At 37.8% G+C, this 15,407-nt stretch overlaps 3 protein-coding genes across 4 annotated transcripts; 2 read left to right on the top strand and 1 right to left on the bottom strand.

Moving 5' to 3' along the window:
- Nucleotides 1-279: 279 nt before the first annotated feature.
- Nucleotides 280-3,593, bottom strand: LOC121995303 (chloroplastic group IIB intron splicing facilitator CRS2, chloroplastic-like). Its single transcript, XM_042549078.1, has 6 exons — nt 3,397-3,593; nt 2,789-3,018; nt 1,859-1,926; nt 1,734-1,784; nt 1,588-1,661; nt 280-864 (listed from the first exon to the last, which is right to left on the bottom strand). The coding sequence occupies exons 1-5, from the start codon at nt 3,591-3,593 to the stop codon at nt 1,617-1,619; spliced, it is 591 nt and encodes a 196-aa protein (XP_042405012.1). The 3' UTR covers nt 280-864; nt 1,588-1,616.
- Nucleotides 3,594-4,077: 484 nt separating this feature from the next.
- LOC121997982 (pyridoxine/pyridoxamine 5'-phosphate oxidase 2-like) lies at nt 4,078-7,738 on the top strand. 2 transcript variants are annotated; one of them, XM_042552689.1, is made up of 8 exons: nt 4,078-4,360; nt 4,434-4,483; nt 4,578-4,635; nt 4,713-4,745; nt 5,189-5,284; nt 6,888-7,058; nt 7,251-7,362; nt 7,516-7,738. In XM_042552689.1, exons 1-7 carry the CDS (start codon nt 4,283-4,285, stop codon nt 7,350-7,352), a joined length of 588 nt encoding a protein of 195 aa, XP_042408623.1. In that variant the 5' UTR covers nt 4,078-4,282; the 3' UTR covers nt 7,353-7,362; nt 7,516-7,738. The 2 variants fall into 2 exon arrangements, with proteins under 2 accessions (XP_042408623.1, XP_042408622.1); XM_042552688.1 differs by having other exon boundaries at nt 4,080-4,360; nt 7,502-7,738.
- Nucleotides 7,739-13,169: 5,431 nt separating this feature from the next.
- On the top strand, nt 13,170-14,978 carry LOC121995301 (aluminum-activated malate transporter 10-like). The gene is made up of 5 exons (XM_042549077.1): nt 13,170-13,509; nt 13,590-13,730; nt 13,822-14,094; nt 14,174-14,442; nt 14,526-14,978. The coding sequence occupies exons 1-5, from the start codon at nt 13,170-13,172 to the stop codon at nt 14,976-14,978; spliced, it is 1,476 nt and encodes a 491-aa protein (XP_042405011.1).
- Nucleotides 14,979-15,407: the final 429 nt, after the last annotated feature.

Below are 15,407 nucleotides of genomic sequence, written 5' to 3'. Positions count from 1 at the left end.
CTTTTTATTTTAGACTTAGCTTTAATTCCATATTTACCATAGTTTGTCAAATGGTAGACAATTCTCTTTCTCATATTATTCCTCGTCTTTTTTTTTTCAACTCGTTCAAACCGAAACAAAGGACATGAAATGTTGTCTTGCAAAAGTACCATTCTTCTTCGTTTGAAGCTTTAGTTGAAACAAATGCTTAAAAATAGCACACTTGTAAAACTCAGCCGACCAATCCATAGATGACAAACTATGGGACGAAAAATTGACCAAATCAAAGTTGATCAGTTCTAGCACCTAACAATTAAAGAATTTGGATTGAAACAACTCGAGTATAATTATACAGGATGCAAGATTACATCTTTTAAACTACAAAATCTAACACAACAAATTAAAAAACAGAGTTCAACGTAGTCCGAACTCCAGTTGCATGCAACCCCGTCGCACAAATGACACTTCATGAATTAGAAATTGTAAATTCATCATGGCACACTTTTCATTCCATAAAATTAGTTAAGTCCTCAGTGGCCGTCTCCGATCCTCAAGTTAACTCCGATCCTCGTGTCAAATAACTCTGACAAATCCTTAATTCAGATGCTAGCCAACTCACCAACCTCGGTGGAGTAGTCCATCTTAGATCTAAACAAGTGGATGCGGCTTTAAACTGGTCTGTCAAACAACTAGTGCTCATCAAAGAATGGATGAACTAGTGCTTCCAACTGTACTAAAGTAAAGAACTCAGCAGATGCACGAGTCGTAGTATCTAGTGCAAATTTAAGGAATGGCTAAACTCATCACAGCAGTGCATCTCAGGTTTGGAGAGTATTGTAGAAGTCTAGATACAAGATCGACAGCTTCAGGAGGCATTCGGAGAATCTGCAATACAATTATAGCCACAAAACAATTATCAAGACTTTTGCGCTACCGAAATCAAATAGTTTCAGCTAAAATAAAAAGAAAAGAAGAGAAGCCTGGTTCTGTTTTCATGTATTTATGTGGTTAAAGTGGTTATGAATCACAACAAAAAGGCATAGAACACAACATGGATTACAGGATTAGTACACACCAGGAGATTTTGGGGTTTAATATCTCTGTGGTCAAGCTCAAAGAAGGTAATAATAGCAGAGAAATTAGAAAAACTCACAGAAACTGATATAAGAAGAGGGCAACAATCAATTTAAGAGACCACGATCATGTTTATGGAAATATAGTAATTTTTCTTTCATCCATCGCAATCAAATTTTAGCTTACCATTTTATTCAAAACAGATCATTACGAAATAGAACAAAATTGAAATCGTGTGAGCAATTTCAAACAAAATTAACTAATGAAGGTGACAGTACATGGACATGTTTGTGAAAGAAAGAACAAATATATAGTATATTATATTAAAACCAGTTAAATGACAAATCTTGAGAACCTAATGTTCGATTAACTTGCCTTGTAAAGCAAGTACTTCAGTTTTCCAAATTAACAGGGAAAAAGAGAAGTGGATATCACATAAATGATGAGTATATTGTATCCAGTGATGCAGCTTCTAGTTTATAAACAGAGTTGTATTGCAAAACTGGTGATGGATTAATTAAAGAACACACTAACCCATGGTGATGTCCATGACCGCCTTTTCGCTAAACCCTCAAAACACCATTGGGCAAACTCATTTCGTCATACATCTACAGAAGAAGAACTTGGACATAATATAACATCTCAAAATCAATGCAAAAAGCTACTGCTCATTAACTTACAAGTAAAATATGCCGTAATGGCACTTGATAATATGCAGCAAGTGGCCCTACCTACATGTAAAGGTTATCATATACGTATTGATATTGAGAATAGTTTTGAAAGAAATTGAGAGAAAGTAGAAAACCGATTCTCCGCTGTAGTTCATGTAGGATTGTGGCTTCACCAAGAGAATTGGCACTTCCCCAATGGAACCTGCCATTCCAGACATCTGTTAATGTTCATATTATGCTATATTGTTTAGAATTGTATGTTATCTAGTGCACAGTATCTGAACACAATGCATAACTCTTCAAGTAATTTCAATCTCTTAAACCCTATTATTTTCACAACCCTCGGTTTCACAGAACTAAGAAGCTCAAGCAAAAATAATCCATTCGATAAGTTCTTATCCTGCATCGGTAAAAAAAACACAAAAGGGATATAAATTTGAGATGAATACTGATAATGAATATTAGATGGGTCGAGCAATGACTCAAGAAACCTTAAAACTATCCATCTGAGGAGTTCTGTTTGATCCTTTAACTTATAGTTGAAACACAAAGAAATATAAGGGATAAGATATTTATAGTGATCTTATCATGAATAAATTTCAATAGAGGAATAAGAACCATATAGTCAAGGTCTAACATGACTTAATGATGTTAACTTTGGAGGAACTAAATAACTAATTTCCCTATTTCCTCTTATTTTGTAATTTTCTATTTAACTTTCTTTCCCTGATTAAGTACCTAGAATTTGGTACAATCAATATTAAGATTTTCATCTTATAGATTTATTGATTTCAAAAACCATGGCTCTAATTTCCAACTTCAATATTCAATATAAGCCTCCTGAAAGGATTCTGTTTTCCAACAACATATCCAAAATAATCTACAGCACCTGAGAAAATTTAAACTTCCAAAGTTGCACTTAAGATTAGTTTCCTGAAATGACTAGCTTAAGAAAACATGCAAAGCAATTTTGAATGTGGACTTTCCTTAAAATGACTAATATAATTAGTTAAGGGGAAAAGGATATATGCAAATACACTCAAATTAAACTGAAATGAACTTACCCAGAATAAGCTTCTTATTTCCTTGGACAATGTCATTACCAGCAACATTTACAAGCGAAAAGTTCAACTGTGTGCCAGTCCTAACCCATTTATGCACCACTAAAGATGAAAAAATTGGAAAAGTCAAAACTTTTACAAGAGAAAATGATTCACACCTTCTTCTTCTGCTTGCCTCCCCTAAATTTGGCTGACTTCGAAGACGAAGGCGAGGCTTTCTCCTTCTTTGATGCCTGTTTAGTGCATGAAAATGGCTAGAAAGAGGTCGGGCTTGCCTCCCCCAGATTTGGCCGGCTTTGAAGATGGAGGTGGAGCTTTCTCCTTCTTCAGCAGTTGTTTAGTGCATGAAAAATGGTTAGACAGGCGGGGCTTGCCTCCCCTAAATTTGGTCGGCTACAAAGACAGAGGCAGGACTTTTTCCTTCTTCAGCGCTTGCTAGCGGAGGAGGTCGTAAGTGTGTGGCTCGGTAGCAGCGAATGGTAAAAGGTGAGCATTAGGGTTTCAACTGCCTAAGCCAAAAATCATTTTCCTTCTTCCTCCGCTCCTGCTATCATCGTAGGCTAGGTTGCGTCGCTGCCACTGCTCGCTTCGTCTCAGCCGTTGCTCATTGCTCGCCCCTGTTGCTTGCCATTGCTCGCAGCCGCCTCCGCTTGTCGCTGCTCGCAGATGCCTCCGCTCGCCGCTGCTCGCAGCCGCCTCCGCTCGCCGCTGCTCGCAGCCGCCTCCTCTCGCCGCTTCTCGCAGCCGCCTCCGCTCGCCGCTGCTCGCAGCTGCCTCCGCTCGCCGCTGCTCTTGCCTCACGAGCCATTGGAGAACAACTTGCGAGTCGTCGTTGTGAAAAAAAATGAAAGGATAATTTTGACAGAAAAATTGGTTAACCCCCGGAATGACAGAAAACATAAGATTGTGGAGGTAATCAGATTCCGGTGTTATAACCTATTTGATGACGTTTTGCTGATATGGCAGTAAAGTTGTATTACTTGGGAATTGATTATAACCTAAACCAAACAAGATTATCAATGATAACCTTGGACAGATAACCAAAGTAATTAACGATCATCCTGAACCAAACACACCCTTTAGGTTAGGAAGTTGCCCCCACAACAGTTGTAGGAGTGCACCACCCTTCCATCTTTAAATCTTTGTATACTTTTGTAACAAAGTTGATTAAAAAATTCTTAAGGCATGTGCATATCAAAAATAGAAATTAACCTTATCCTATTGTAACAAATCCGCCCCCCTTCTAATGGGCAACCCCGTGAGAGACTAGCAATTGTGCTATCATGCTAACAATATACTAAAATGGATACTGAATTAAACAAGGAGGGCACCCCCGTGGATACTGAAACAGGATCGAACCGTCGTTGGTCATTCCACACGATAGCGAGAGAAGCGAGAAGGTCGCTAAGAGGAGCACATCGAACGCGTGCTTCCTTGTGGAAGTAATCGAAGAGAAAGAAGCACAGCACGGCAGTTGCTTCTTCTTCCTTCCGGGAAATGGCGTCGTGGAAGCCCCTCCTCCTAAAATCCTTGGACTCCAATGCCCATCTCAAGCATTCCGCCTTCTTTCAACTGGTAAGGGACCTTTCTCGCTCGCGCTCTCTCTCTCTCTCCGTGATCTTGATCCTTGTTCAACAATTGTTGACAGGCGACAATCGGTCCCAATGGAAGACCTTCCAATCGAACTGTGGTCTTCCGGTATGACCCGTACTATTCTTGCGCGTCCTTCCTGTCTCAATTTCATTAGCCAATAGTTTGGGCGGAAGTTGTTGATTGATTTTTCTGTCTCTAGAGGATTTCAGGAGGGTACGGATATGATTCAGATAAATACCGATCGCCGCAGCGCCAAGGTAACTTACACGTATTAGGAGTTTTTGCAAGAATTGTATGTACTCATTCTTTGTGCTTGCTTTCGTTGATTGAACAGATTGAGGAGATTCAGCATTGCCGTTTCGGAGAGGTAAATCGTTTGGGGCATAATTTGATTGGCGCATTTTATCGACTTATAACTTTGTTGCTGCCCATAATGAACGCACGCTAGCATTCAAATATATGTTCTATACTTCTATCATCTGTATATCACGAAAACTTGTTACTTCTGTAGTTTCATTCTTTTCTTCCTAATCACTAAGCTAGAATGATGAGCAATCAATATCTATTTTAACTTTAAAAAAAAAAAAATCTTTAATAGACAAACGATGATGATGGATGTTGAATTAACCAATATTTAATGTTCTTGCACACGATAAAGTTGTAAAACATACAAATGCCACTTTATCATAAGTGTTTGCCTTCAAATATTTTTCATTGGTTGAAATTCTTCATATATTTGCAACAAGTCAAATTTCAGTGTTGCAGTAATGAACTGAAATTGCTTTGTTATGGTTTATTAAACTCTTCTAGGTATGTTGGTACTTCACTGAGTCATGGGAACAGTTCAGATTTAAGGGAACTATAGACATCATTGATGCTACAAATTCAGATGTTTTGAAGCTTCAGGTTAGCAAATAGTTTAGCTTTTCCTATTATCCTGTGATCATTATTCGTTGCTATTAGATTCACCTATGATTATTATTACATTTTGGGTAAGGGTAATTGCAGATTGACAAACTGCTATAAATTCAATTTTATTGGCCAATTCCCATAATATGGTTAGCGTCACTTTAACAAACAGTACTCGGTGACAAATGATTTGAACCACTAATTCCCTAATCTAGATTGTGGCATTTGTCAGATTTTAGCATGTCCATACACATGGTATTGACAAATGATCTTTTACACATGAATATATAACCAAGAATTGTTGATAAGATGGTGGTGATGCGATAGAGGTATGCTGTGTAAGATTCAAACTGTTATTGGAGCACTAATCTATGATATAATAGTTCTCAAAATTGGTCCACGAATGTGGAAAATTTATCTATCTTCATGATAGTAAAACAAGTTGTAAAGAGCATGATTTCACTTTTGTTGTTGATGTGCATCATTGAAGCTACAAATTTTAATGCTTCCGACGATCCTCATTCATTGTTGTCACATGATTCAAATATATGATCTTTGTTACATATAAGGTATGGCCAACTCTAAATTTCCTCAATGTTGTAAGTTCAATATTTATGATCTTTGTTACATCTGAGGTATAGCAAATTATGGATCGCCTATAGCAAATTAGCATGTGATTGTATCAGGTCTTTCTATGGTTAGTCACTTAAGAAAAGGTACATAAATGATTTATCAATAAAGTTTGCTTTGGATGGCTACTAGCATAATTTCCGCTCTTCTATTATTGTTGTTTCAGACTTTTTGGTATCTGTAAAATGCTTGAGAAGGTGAGATGTGCCATCATTCCAAGCATTGTATTGATGGTATTTGGGAGTTTGGGGAGGGTATAATTGTTAGTTGGTGTCATGTTAAAGGAGAGGAATAAACAAGCTCATATTATTGTTAGGTGTTCCTAGAGGAGAGGGGAGGGGATGATGATTCTAGATGAAATCCAATGTCCTACATTTTTAGATGGTTTAATGAATTAGTTTGTTCTTTCTTTTTTTATAAAAAGAAAGTAATGTTGAAACTAAGTTACTCATTTCCTTACCTTCACAGTCCTGATTGTCTGAATCTTCAGAATTTGAACAGTTATAATTGCTCGTGTAGCATGCACATGAATTTCGATTCCAACTTGTCTATTGAAAAATCATGCTCTAACTTTTTTTTTGGGGGTAATATCTCATTGATTGGACATAATAATTTGCTAATTGTTTATACATGACCATTTTAAAAAGAAAAATAAGTGTCAAGGGTATAGAAATTAAGTTATTGAGGTTATGCATTTCTAGATTTTTCTGCAATATGCTAATTCTGGCCTGATTTGCTGTTGGATACCTCCATTACATTGACTAATTATACTTGTTGATAAGTTTTCTACTTTTGGGGCTTGTTTGTTTCAAGAATCTGATGTGGTTGCCTCAGCCTTGGCATCGACATAAAGCAGAATGCATTTTGATAATTTATCTCGCCAACTGACCGCAATCAATAATATTTTTCTAGCATCTATTAGTCTAGCTGATCTTTTGCTATGGCTTTAACTATAATTTTTTTTATGCAGAAAAGGGAGAAAGCATGGTTTGCAAGTTCTCTGAAATCACGATTACAGTACTTAGCCCCTACTCCTAGTCTTCCAGCTATTGCTATCCACGACCCTGGTGAAGAGATAAAACTTGATCCATCTGAAGGCCCAGTTGACGCATTTTGCCTTTTGATTTTTGATCCAGATCAGGTCAGTAACTTAAATATCAATAACTTCTCTTCTCAATCTGTGTAAATTTATTTTATGATACTGGAGTTGCATGGAAGCATGTCATCACTATGCTACTCTACTACATATCACATTTCTCAAGGCTTTCCTCGTCGTTGACACTTTGCATCATATTCATTGCTATTTTATCTGTGTTGGTGAATCTTGAATCAGGTTGACTACTTGAATTTGAGAAGCAATGAGCGACTTATCTTTACATCCAAACCAAATGGGCCTAGCTGCAAATTATGGATGTCTCAGAAAATCAACCCATAATGTTTATCATGTATGAATCTTCCAATTAGGCTAGATTTTTTTTTTAAATAGCATGTAAATCACAGTTATGTTTTTATCTCTTCTTTCATATTCCACGACATTTTTCCTATGCTTCTCTATTGACAATTCTCCATTTTATCTCCCCATAGCTTTCTCCTTCCAGGTTCTTCCTGCCAAAAGCAAAAAATGGAGGTGCTTTGGATGATAGTGTACCCATTTGACGACTATCTTTCAGGTTTGACCATTTAAAGCATTGGAAGGAGTTGTAGTAATGGCTTCAGAACTAAGAAATAGTACTGTATCCTAATTGTGTCGACTTTCATTTTATAGAGTATGCTAATATGTTTCTTATAAATGCATATATATTATAATGAAATCTTCGTGAATGCAATGCTTCTACTGCTAGGGGATAAAAATAACTAAAGAGTCTTCATGCCTTGATTTTGGTGTTGTTCCCTTGATAGCCATACCTCTAATGATCAAGTCGATGCACTTCTGCATGAGCACTCAAGCTTGCCGCTGTTCTTGCTATATATTTCTCAATTTTGTCTCGTTGATAAATTTTCACAAATATTCGCTGTTGATCAACGTCTTGTTGACAGTCTCTGAAAATAATAGTGTTTGCTTCAATCTCTCTTGCGAATTCATATTCCATGTCAAAACCATCAAATATACCAGGTTTCTTTATCCCCGTGGAATCAGTCTTTCCATTAACCCTACCTAAACTTGACCTATGAGTTCATGTGTTCCCAGGTTTCCTTATAGACAGCCGCCTTTAGGAGTAACTTTGTTGCAGCGAAGTAGGTCTACTTCTTTCTTGGTAGAGGGGATATGTGGTTCGACTCTCCTCGGTGCTCAGGGGACCACCCCAGGGGCTTTCTTCGTCGGCGAAACTGGGGCTCTAGAGCTCCACCTCCCTCCTCTCCTCTCCTATGCAAGCTTTCATACTTTACCTGTTTTGCCACCTGATGCACCAATCTGTAATGGTCAAACTATAATAGATGAGGATATGGTGGCAAACACAGACTCGATGCAGGGTTTGACTATGGCAAGGCTTTGCGTTGAGCTGAATTGTCACACCATCTGATTGAGTCGAATGGAGAAATGCTTTGTCCGAGGTGATGGAGTCCGGTCTGAGCAGTGTCGAGACGATCCGAGGTTGAGGTTGCAGTGATGGTGGCTACTCTGAGGATCTGAAATGACAATAATGGAAAGAAAAGCAACACTTAACTTAGTTATCCTTCTTTTTCTTCTCTATCTGGAACAGCCAATTTGCCACACCCAATATCAGTCGTATTGGGCAGTCCACTCAAGTCTAATCTTGAATATACCAGCTTTAAGGTTGAAGCGAAATCCCTTCCTCCACTAGGTCAAACATAACCGAGATATGAGCCCAACCACTAGCCAAGAGATGAGACCACTAAGGCAGAGACGTGCCTCATGGCTCATAGTGCCTACCTAATGGTATTCAAAAAGGACGATGATACACAGCGAGGACGAAGAAGAAGATGATGAAGAAGTTGGCAAATATTATTGTTTGCAAATTGTGATTTGGCAGCGTGCTCCATTTGCAATCTGCTTGTCATTTTCATGGGTCACAGCTGAAAGTGTCAGTGAGGGGAGACCACATTGACATTGGCATGCTCCAAGTTGTAGAGTGTAGGTATAGTGATGACCAAAAGGGTTCAATGCACCGTCACAAAGTGATAAGCTTACTTCTAAAGGTAGGCAATGAAAGGGATATCTAGAACTTTTCAAGTCACAATGTGGAAAACTAGTTTAATTACAGTAGGGATCTAAATCAAAGTTAGATCAAGCAGAGGAAAAGGATCTAGAAGATTCAAAGCGATAATTTGTTGAAGTGCTATGGTCACAAAACTAAAGGCACAGATGTTTGGCTGTTGCTGCAGCATAGAAACTACAGTCATATGACTTAAGAAATGCACTGATAAGATGACAATGATCATGGCTACCACTGAAAAACTACAGCAGTAAAAAATAACAATAACTGCTGGAAGAAAATAATAATTGAAAATATTTATATTTGATTAGAGGCTGTTGAAATTTAGTGGCTGTATTTGTATTTTGGCACTCCAATTGATTAGAGGTAAATGTGTTGATTGGAAACCTTTGATTATAACCTCATAGAGAGCTTTTTAGTATAGAACATTTAATCATTTCAAATAGATTTTAACAAAATCTATCAGTCTTATTTGAACTTAGGCCATTGAATCATAGCAGGTTAATGTATGGTCAGGTTATTTGAAGGTTCGTAAAACTAGGAGAAACAGAGGTGCAATTGCTTTCAAGATCATTGTTTGATAATTTCTATATGGGCAAGATTCCAACCAACAAATTAAAACCCTGATTTACTCATAATCATTGGTCACAGATCTGTTAACTGAATCACAAAGCTTGCTCTAAGAATGATTTTGCTCGACGTGAAAATATAAACCGAGACCTCAAAATCTGCACAACTCGTCCAGGAAGACATGGATCATGTCACATAGCCATGTCTTTGTGCAGCGCTCCACAACAGCCTATGAAGAAATGTGCCTTGTACTTCTCTACTCTTGATGGATACAAATACAAGAACTCGTTCTCTCTTCGTGCTATAGTGAATGCAACAAGAAAAATGGAGTAAGTATAGATGTTTATACAGCATCTCAAAGGATTCGTTTTAGTATATGTGATTTATTATATGCACATGCATTTGTGGAGTCTGAAAGCGTTTTCATGAAATGATTTGAAACACAAGATTTGGTCAAATCATCCTCATCAGACATTCCACTATGTCCCTGCAGGATCAACGTTGACCAACAATGTGTTAGATTGTCTAGCATGGGGGCTAAATAAAGTGAACAAATCATGAATAAGGATGACTTCCATGGACAGAAGTTAGCCAACCTCACTTTTTCAACAATGTGTTGCTCTGCTCTGATGATGATCACCCAGGAAGAAGAAGAAGAAAAAAAAAGAAACACTTTTATTTGTGTCAAGCATGAACAAAAAGTTAATCAATTTCCTTTATCCCAACGAAGAGATTCTTGTTCTAAACCGTACGTTGACTTCGTCTGTCCCAATTCCTTGTTCTTTCTCGCAGCACTGGAGAGATGGAAAGCACGACGATTCTGACATCAACCTGTACCATAAAGATATCTCTCGCAATCTTATCAGATCGGTTTCACATTGGCGGCTGGTTCACCATGGAAGTTCTCTCATTTTAGTTGCATCTCTGCAAGCATGAACTCACCGAGCAACCGAGCGGTAAATGGAATACAGCTCGGATGTCACATTCAAGCACCCAATTTCTACACTAGAACTAGCAAATCAGGAGCTTATGATTCTGCAAAAAAATAATAAATATATGGCTGTCTGACCTTACCTAAATTGAATGCCATTGGTAGATATATATCATCTTTCTTCCTCTAAGAAAAGTGAAAAATAAAATAAGAAAAAGATGCAAAATTGAACGGCAGACAGCAAGTAATGTAAGAAGATTATAATGTTTATTGTTGTTATCAACTCATGTAGTCTTGTTATCGAGTAAATAATGCATTATCAAAGTAAATGAGTTGGAGGGTTCAAATCGAATGGGAGTGGAGATTGATGAATACTTAGAGCATTTGCATTCACGTTCAACAGTGAATGTTATAACTGCATATTAATGTTAATACCAATGTGATGTTGTGTTAATGCTGTCGTGGCATCGATCGCGTTCAATGCTGCATGTCATTGGATTAAAAAAAATAAAAAACCAAAATGTGATGTTGCTGCGGTGTATTTTTTTATTTTATTTTTTTTAAATATATTTAAAATATATTTATTTAATATAATATAATTTTAAGATGATTGAGATTTATGTGAGATCCATAAATAATGAGTATTAATATCAGGACCGGCTCAAGATATAGGCTGTTAAAGTCTGCCTAGGACCCTTATTATATTGGGACCCATAAATTTTACATATATATATCTATATAAATTAAATATGAATATTAATTTAAAAACATATGAGTATAGATATTAAATATTTAAAATTATAGTTAAAATAAATTTTTGTGGAGATTTACTTTTATCAGTAATTTTAATTTTTTACTGGCTGAATTATATTTGATCAAAAATTTAAAAATTTTTATAGATTAAATTTGGATCATTTTTATTTTTTTACTCGTATTAGATTTAATTGATAATTTTAATTTTTTACTATTAAAATTAGATTTAGTTGGTAATTTATTTTTATATTAAAATTTAATTAGTAATTTTAAAATTTTTAATGATAAAATTTTAATTTATTAATCAAAATTAAATTTTGTTAATAAATTAAAAATATTTATCAGTTACTTAATTGATATATATATATTTTTGATAAAAATATTTTTTAAAGTAAAAAATATATTCAATAATGTAGTATTCTTTCATTTTTTTAATAATTCACCATCAATATTTTCTGGCTAAATATTTTTGGATAAATAAATTTTATTAATAATTTATCAAAGTTAAAATTGATAAAACAATAGTTTAGTTCACGAAACTCAGAGGGATTTCGAGGAAAAGTCTATTATACATAGTGACTATATTTAGTACTCGAATTTATTTACTCCAGGTCACATAATAATTTTACTATTATGTCGAGACTTTCCTTCTTCGAAGTTAAAAATGATTGATATTTTTTTAAAAATATATATTAATAGTATTACAATAATTTATTATTGTTTAGAAACATTAGATAACAAAAAATATTTTTTATTTTTTAAATTTCACTAATGATAAAAAAGTGAGATTTGACATAGGATAAAGTTATTGTTACTTGATCTAGTTGGTCATTTCTAATTGTATAAATAATTATTGACAATATATGAAAATCCTCTTTTAAATCTTACTAACAGAATTAAATGTCACCCCCGGAATATGATTAAATTGATTAATACGAGGTAGATATTGTTACAATGGGCAAGGTGTCCAATTTCGGTAAAGTCAAGAAAAATGCTCTCCCTGTAATGACCAACTGCAGCTTCCCGATTTACCTCCTCATAGATGGTTGTAGGATCGATCACGTTGGGATGCTAGAGTGGCAAATTCCACCTTTTACTATAACTAATAAAATTAAATATTTCTAATAATATTTATTTAAAAAATATTAATTTTTTTCCCACCTAGAGTCTCGAGAATGGTTGAGACGAATTTAGTTAATATTAAAAGGAATGTGGATGAAAGAGATATATTATTATAATGAGTATGTGGTAACGGATCCCATGATGAGATGGTGGATATTATAATGGATTAGTGTTGTAGATGCCCTTAATAGCAAGTTTAAATATTCAACTTTTTTTTAGATGAATTCAATTTTTTTAAAAAAAAAAAAAAAGTAAATATGTTCATATTTGATGAATATGGATGACTTAACTTTCACATTTGTCAATCGTGTACTGACGTTCATTGTGCCCAAATTAGGTTGTGCCTACGCGAAAGCAACTGAGTCAGTGGAAGTGGAGCTCACATATCTTGAAATAAAATATTAAAAAGTTCTAGTACCTTGCCGTACATTCATTCTCCATGATTGCCATGTACATGCAAATGCAATGCTGCACCTTCCATGCACCAACCTAATCGCTCACTGCTGTCTCAGCAAAGTGCCATGCCTCTAGCCAGTGTCCTCTCGCCATTGGGCGGCACCCACTGCGCGTGAGGTTGTATAACACTATCCTTCCGTACGTACACCAGCTTTCCCATCTTCCACCCTTATATAAATGTTCGACCAAGGAAGTTGACCTCACAGCATCCCAATTAGCTGCTTAACTTGCATAGAGTGGAATTATGAGCAGCCAAAAGGAAGTGCCTGTCAGTTTGGGATGGCGAGTGACCGTCCCCGAAGGCTCATCCACGACGGCAGAACCCGTCTCCGGTTGGAACTGTAGGATTCGGCGCCGACTGGTTGAGTTCGGAGTAGGAACCATGGCGAAGGTGTCGACGTTCGGGAAGAAAGTCTGGAAGATGGGCGCAGACGATCCGAGGAAGGTCATACACGGCATTAAAGTAGGCGTCGCCCTCACTCTGGTGTCTCTCTTCTACTACGCTCGGCCCCTGTACAATGGCTTCGGGAGCTCGGCCATGTGGGCTGTGATGACCGTCGTCGTCGTCTTCGAATATACAGTCGGTGAGTCCAGAGTTAAATAAAATTTCTTCCTCTTCTTCTTTTTTGTCATAGTCCACTTGTTGCTAATGGCACGGATACAGGTGGGTGCTTGTACAAAGCAATAAACAGAGCCATAGCGACACTTAGCGCCGGCGCCCTTGCAGTGGGAATCGACTGGGTGGCAACCAAGTCGGGCCAAAAGGTGGAGCCACTGATTCTTAGCGCGTCAGTCTTCCTTTTAGGTACGTGAGCAACAACAACAGCTCTCAACGTTCACCCAATAACGCACAGCGCTTCATGTTTTTTTTCCTTCCCTTCTTTCTGGTGCAACAGCTTCAGCAGCAACTTTTTCTCGGTTCATACCGACTGTGAAAGCTCGTTTCGACTACGGCGTCACCATATTCATCCTCACCTTCAGCTTGGTAGCTGTCTCGGGCTACCGCGTCGATGAACTGATGGACTTAGCCATACAACGCGTCTCGACGATCGCCATTGGCATCGGAATAACCATCTCCGTCTGCGTGCTCTTTTCCCCTGTTTGGTCCGGCCAGGAGCTCCACCTCCTCATCTCTAGCAACATGGCAAAGCTCGCGGACTCCTTGGAGGGTATGTGCCTTAGCTTCTTCCATCTCTTCAGTCATAAAAACAGTTTGAGTTTTGCCAAAGACTAAGAATGAGCGTCCAGGTTGCGTGGAAGATTACTTCGTTACTGCTGATCACAACAACACGAATGGAGAAGAGTGTTCTTCGTCTCCCCGCTCCAAGGCCTACGAGTCTGTAATTAACTCCAAAGCGTCGGAGGATTCACATGCCAATTTGGCGAGATGGGAACCGGCGCATGGTCGTTTCGGATTTAGGCATCCATGGAAGCAGTACCTCAAGGTTGGATCTTCCACGAGGCACTGCGCTTACTGCGTGGAATCCCTCCATGCTAGTCTCAATTCAAAAACGAAGGTAATTAATAATAAAATTAAACTAATTAACGATTCAGATCATACATACCAGAGGACAAATCTGAATAATTAATCTGATATCAGGCACCTGAAAGCTTGAAGAAACATCTCAGAGATGCTTGCGTCAAACTAAGCTCCGACTCGTCCAAGGTGCTGAGGGAGCTATCGAGCTCGATCAGCATGATGAAAAGGTCTCCGAGCATTAACTTATTTGTCGAGGAGATGAAGCTCGCGGTGCAGGAGCTCCAGATCGCTTTGTCATCGCTCCCCGACCGACTGTTACTGACCCAAGCCACGACGCAATCGAAAGACGAAGAGAACAAGAGCAGTGGAGCTGCGGCGCTGAGCCTGCTCGACATTGTGCCGCTTATGACAATGGCGTCGCTGTTGATAGAAACATCGTCGAGGATCGAGGGGGTCGTCGATGCCGTGGGAACTCTTGCGAACATCACTTGCTTCAGATCGATCGGGATCGATAAGTCGTCCTCAAAAGTACAGGACGAAGGGCAAGAGATGAAAGCCCTTCAAGAAGTTTGAACTCTTATGCCAACAAATTCAATAAACCGGTGCATGCATGAACAATGAGCGCTGCTCCCTTTGATTGGTACCAGTTGGGCCCCGAGCTAGTCGACACTTGCTATAGACTATTGTTTTTGTAATTAAAGGATATTAATTAATGATATACAAGTTTAGTATTCTATGAATTCCATTTTTTTTTATTTCAAAACACAGGATTTTTGTTTTTTCAACTTGAATTTCCTTCTTCTATAGTGCCTCCGCTCCCAGTGTTTTTATTTTCTCTAATTATTGTACCGCTCCGTTGCTCATTCGAAACAGGCACAAAAGCGCCTCTTCTTCCTTTTTCCTGCCTAGGGTTTCCACATTCCGCTCGTCATGCGCCCCGACGACTAATCTCGCGGCGATTGCTCGCCCCGCATCAGCGATCTCTTAGGGTTTCCTCCCATT

This window comes from Zingiber officinale, chromosome 6A, assembly GCF_018446385.1.
Source record: "Zingiber officinale cultivar Zhangliang chromosome 6A, Zo_v1.1, whole genome shotgun sequence".
NCBI classification, from domain to species: Eukaryota; Viridiplantae; Streptophyta; class Magnoliopsida; order Zingiberales; family Zingiberaceae; genus Zingiber; species Zingiber officinale.
The sequence above is the reverse complement of the archived record's forward strand: the minus strand, read 5'-3'. Positions and strand labels throughout refer to the sequence as shown.

Coding starts and splice junctions, on each gene's coding strand:
- LOC121995303 (XM_042549078.1), bottom strand. CDS start 3,593: ATGGCTCGTGAGGCAAGAGCAGCGGCGAGCGGAGGCAGCTGCGAGCAG. Junction 3,019..3,396: donor ATGGCAAGCAACAGGGGCGA/GCAATGAGCAAC, acceptor TGCACTAAACAG/GCATCAAAGAAGGAGAAAGC. Junction 1,662..1,733: donor CATTACGGCATATTTTACTT/GTAAGTTAATGA, acceptor CTTCTTCTGTAG/ATGTATGACGAAATGAGTTT.
- LOC121995301 (XM_042549077.1), top strand. CDS start 13,170: ATGAGCAGCCAAAAGGAAGTGCCTGTCAGTTTGGGATGGCGAGTGACC. Junction 13,731..13,821: donor CGCGTCAGTCTTCCTTTTAG/GTACGTGAGCAA, acceptor CTGGTGCAACAG/CTTCAGCAGCAACTTTTTCT. Junction 14,095..14,173: donor GCTCGCGGACTCCTTGGAGG/GTATGTGCCTTA, acceptor ATGAGCGTCCAG/GTTGCGTGGAAGATTACTTC.
- LOC121997982 (XM_042552689.1), top strand. CDS start 4,283: ATGGCGTCGTGGAAGCCCCTCCTCCTAAAATCCTTGGACTCCAATGCC. Junction 4,361..4,433: donor ATTCCGCCTTCTTTCAACTG/GTAAGGGACCTT, acceptor AATTGTTGACAG/GCGACAATCGGTCCCAATGG. Junction 7,059..7,250: donor TGATTTTTGATCCAGATCAG/GTCAGTAACTTA, acceptor ATCTTGAATCAG/GTTGACTACTTGAATTTGAG.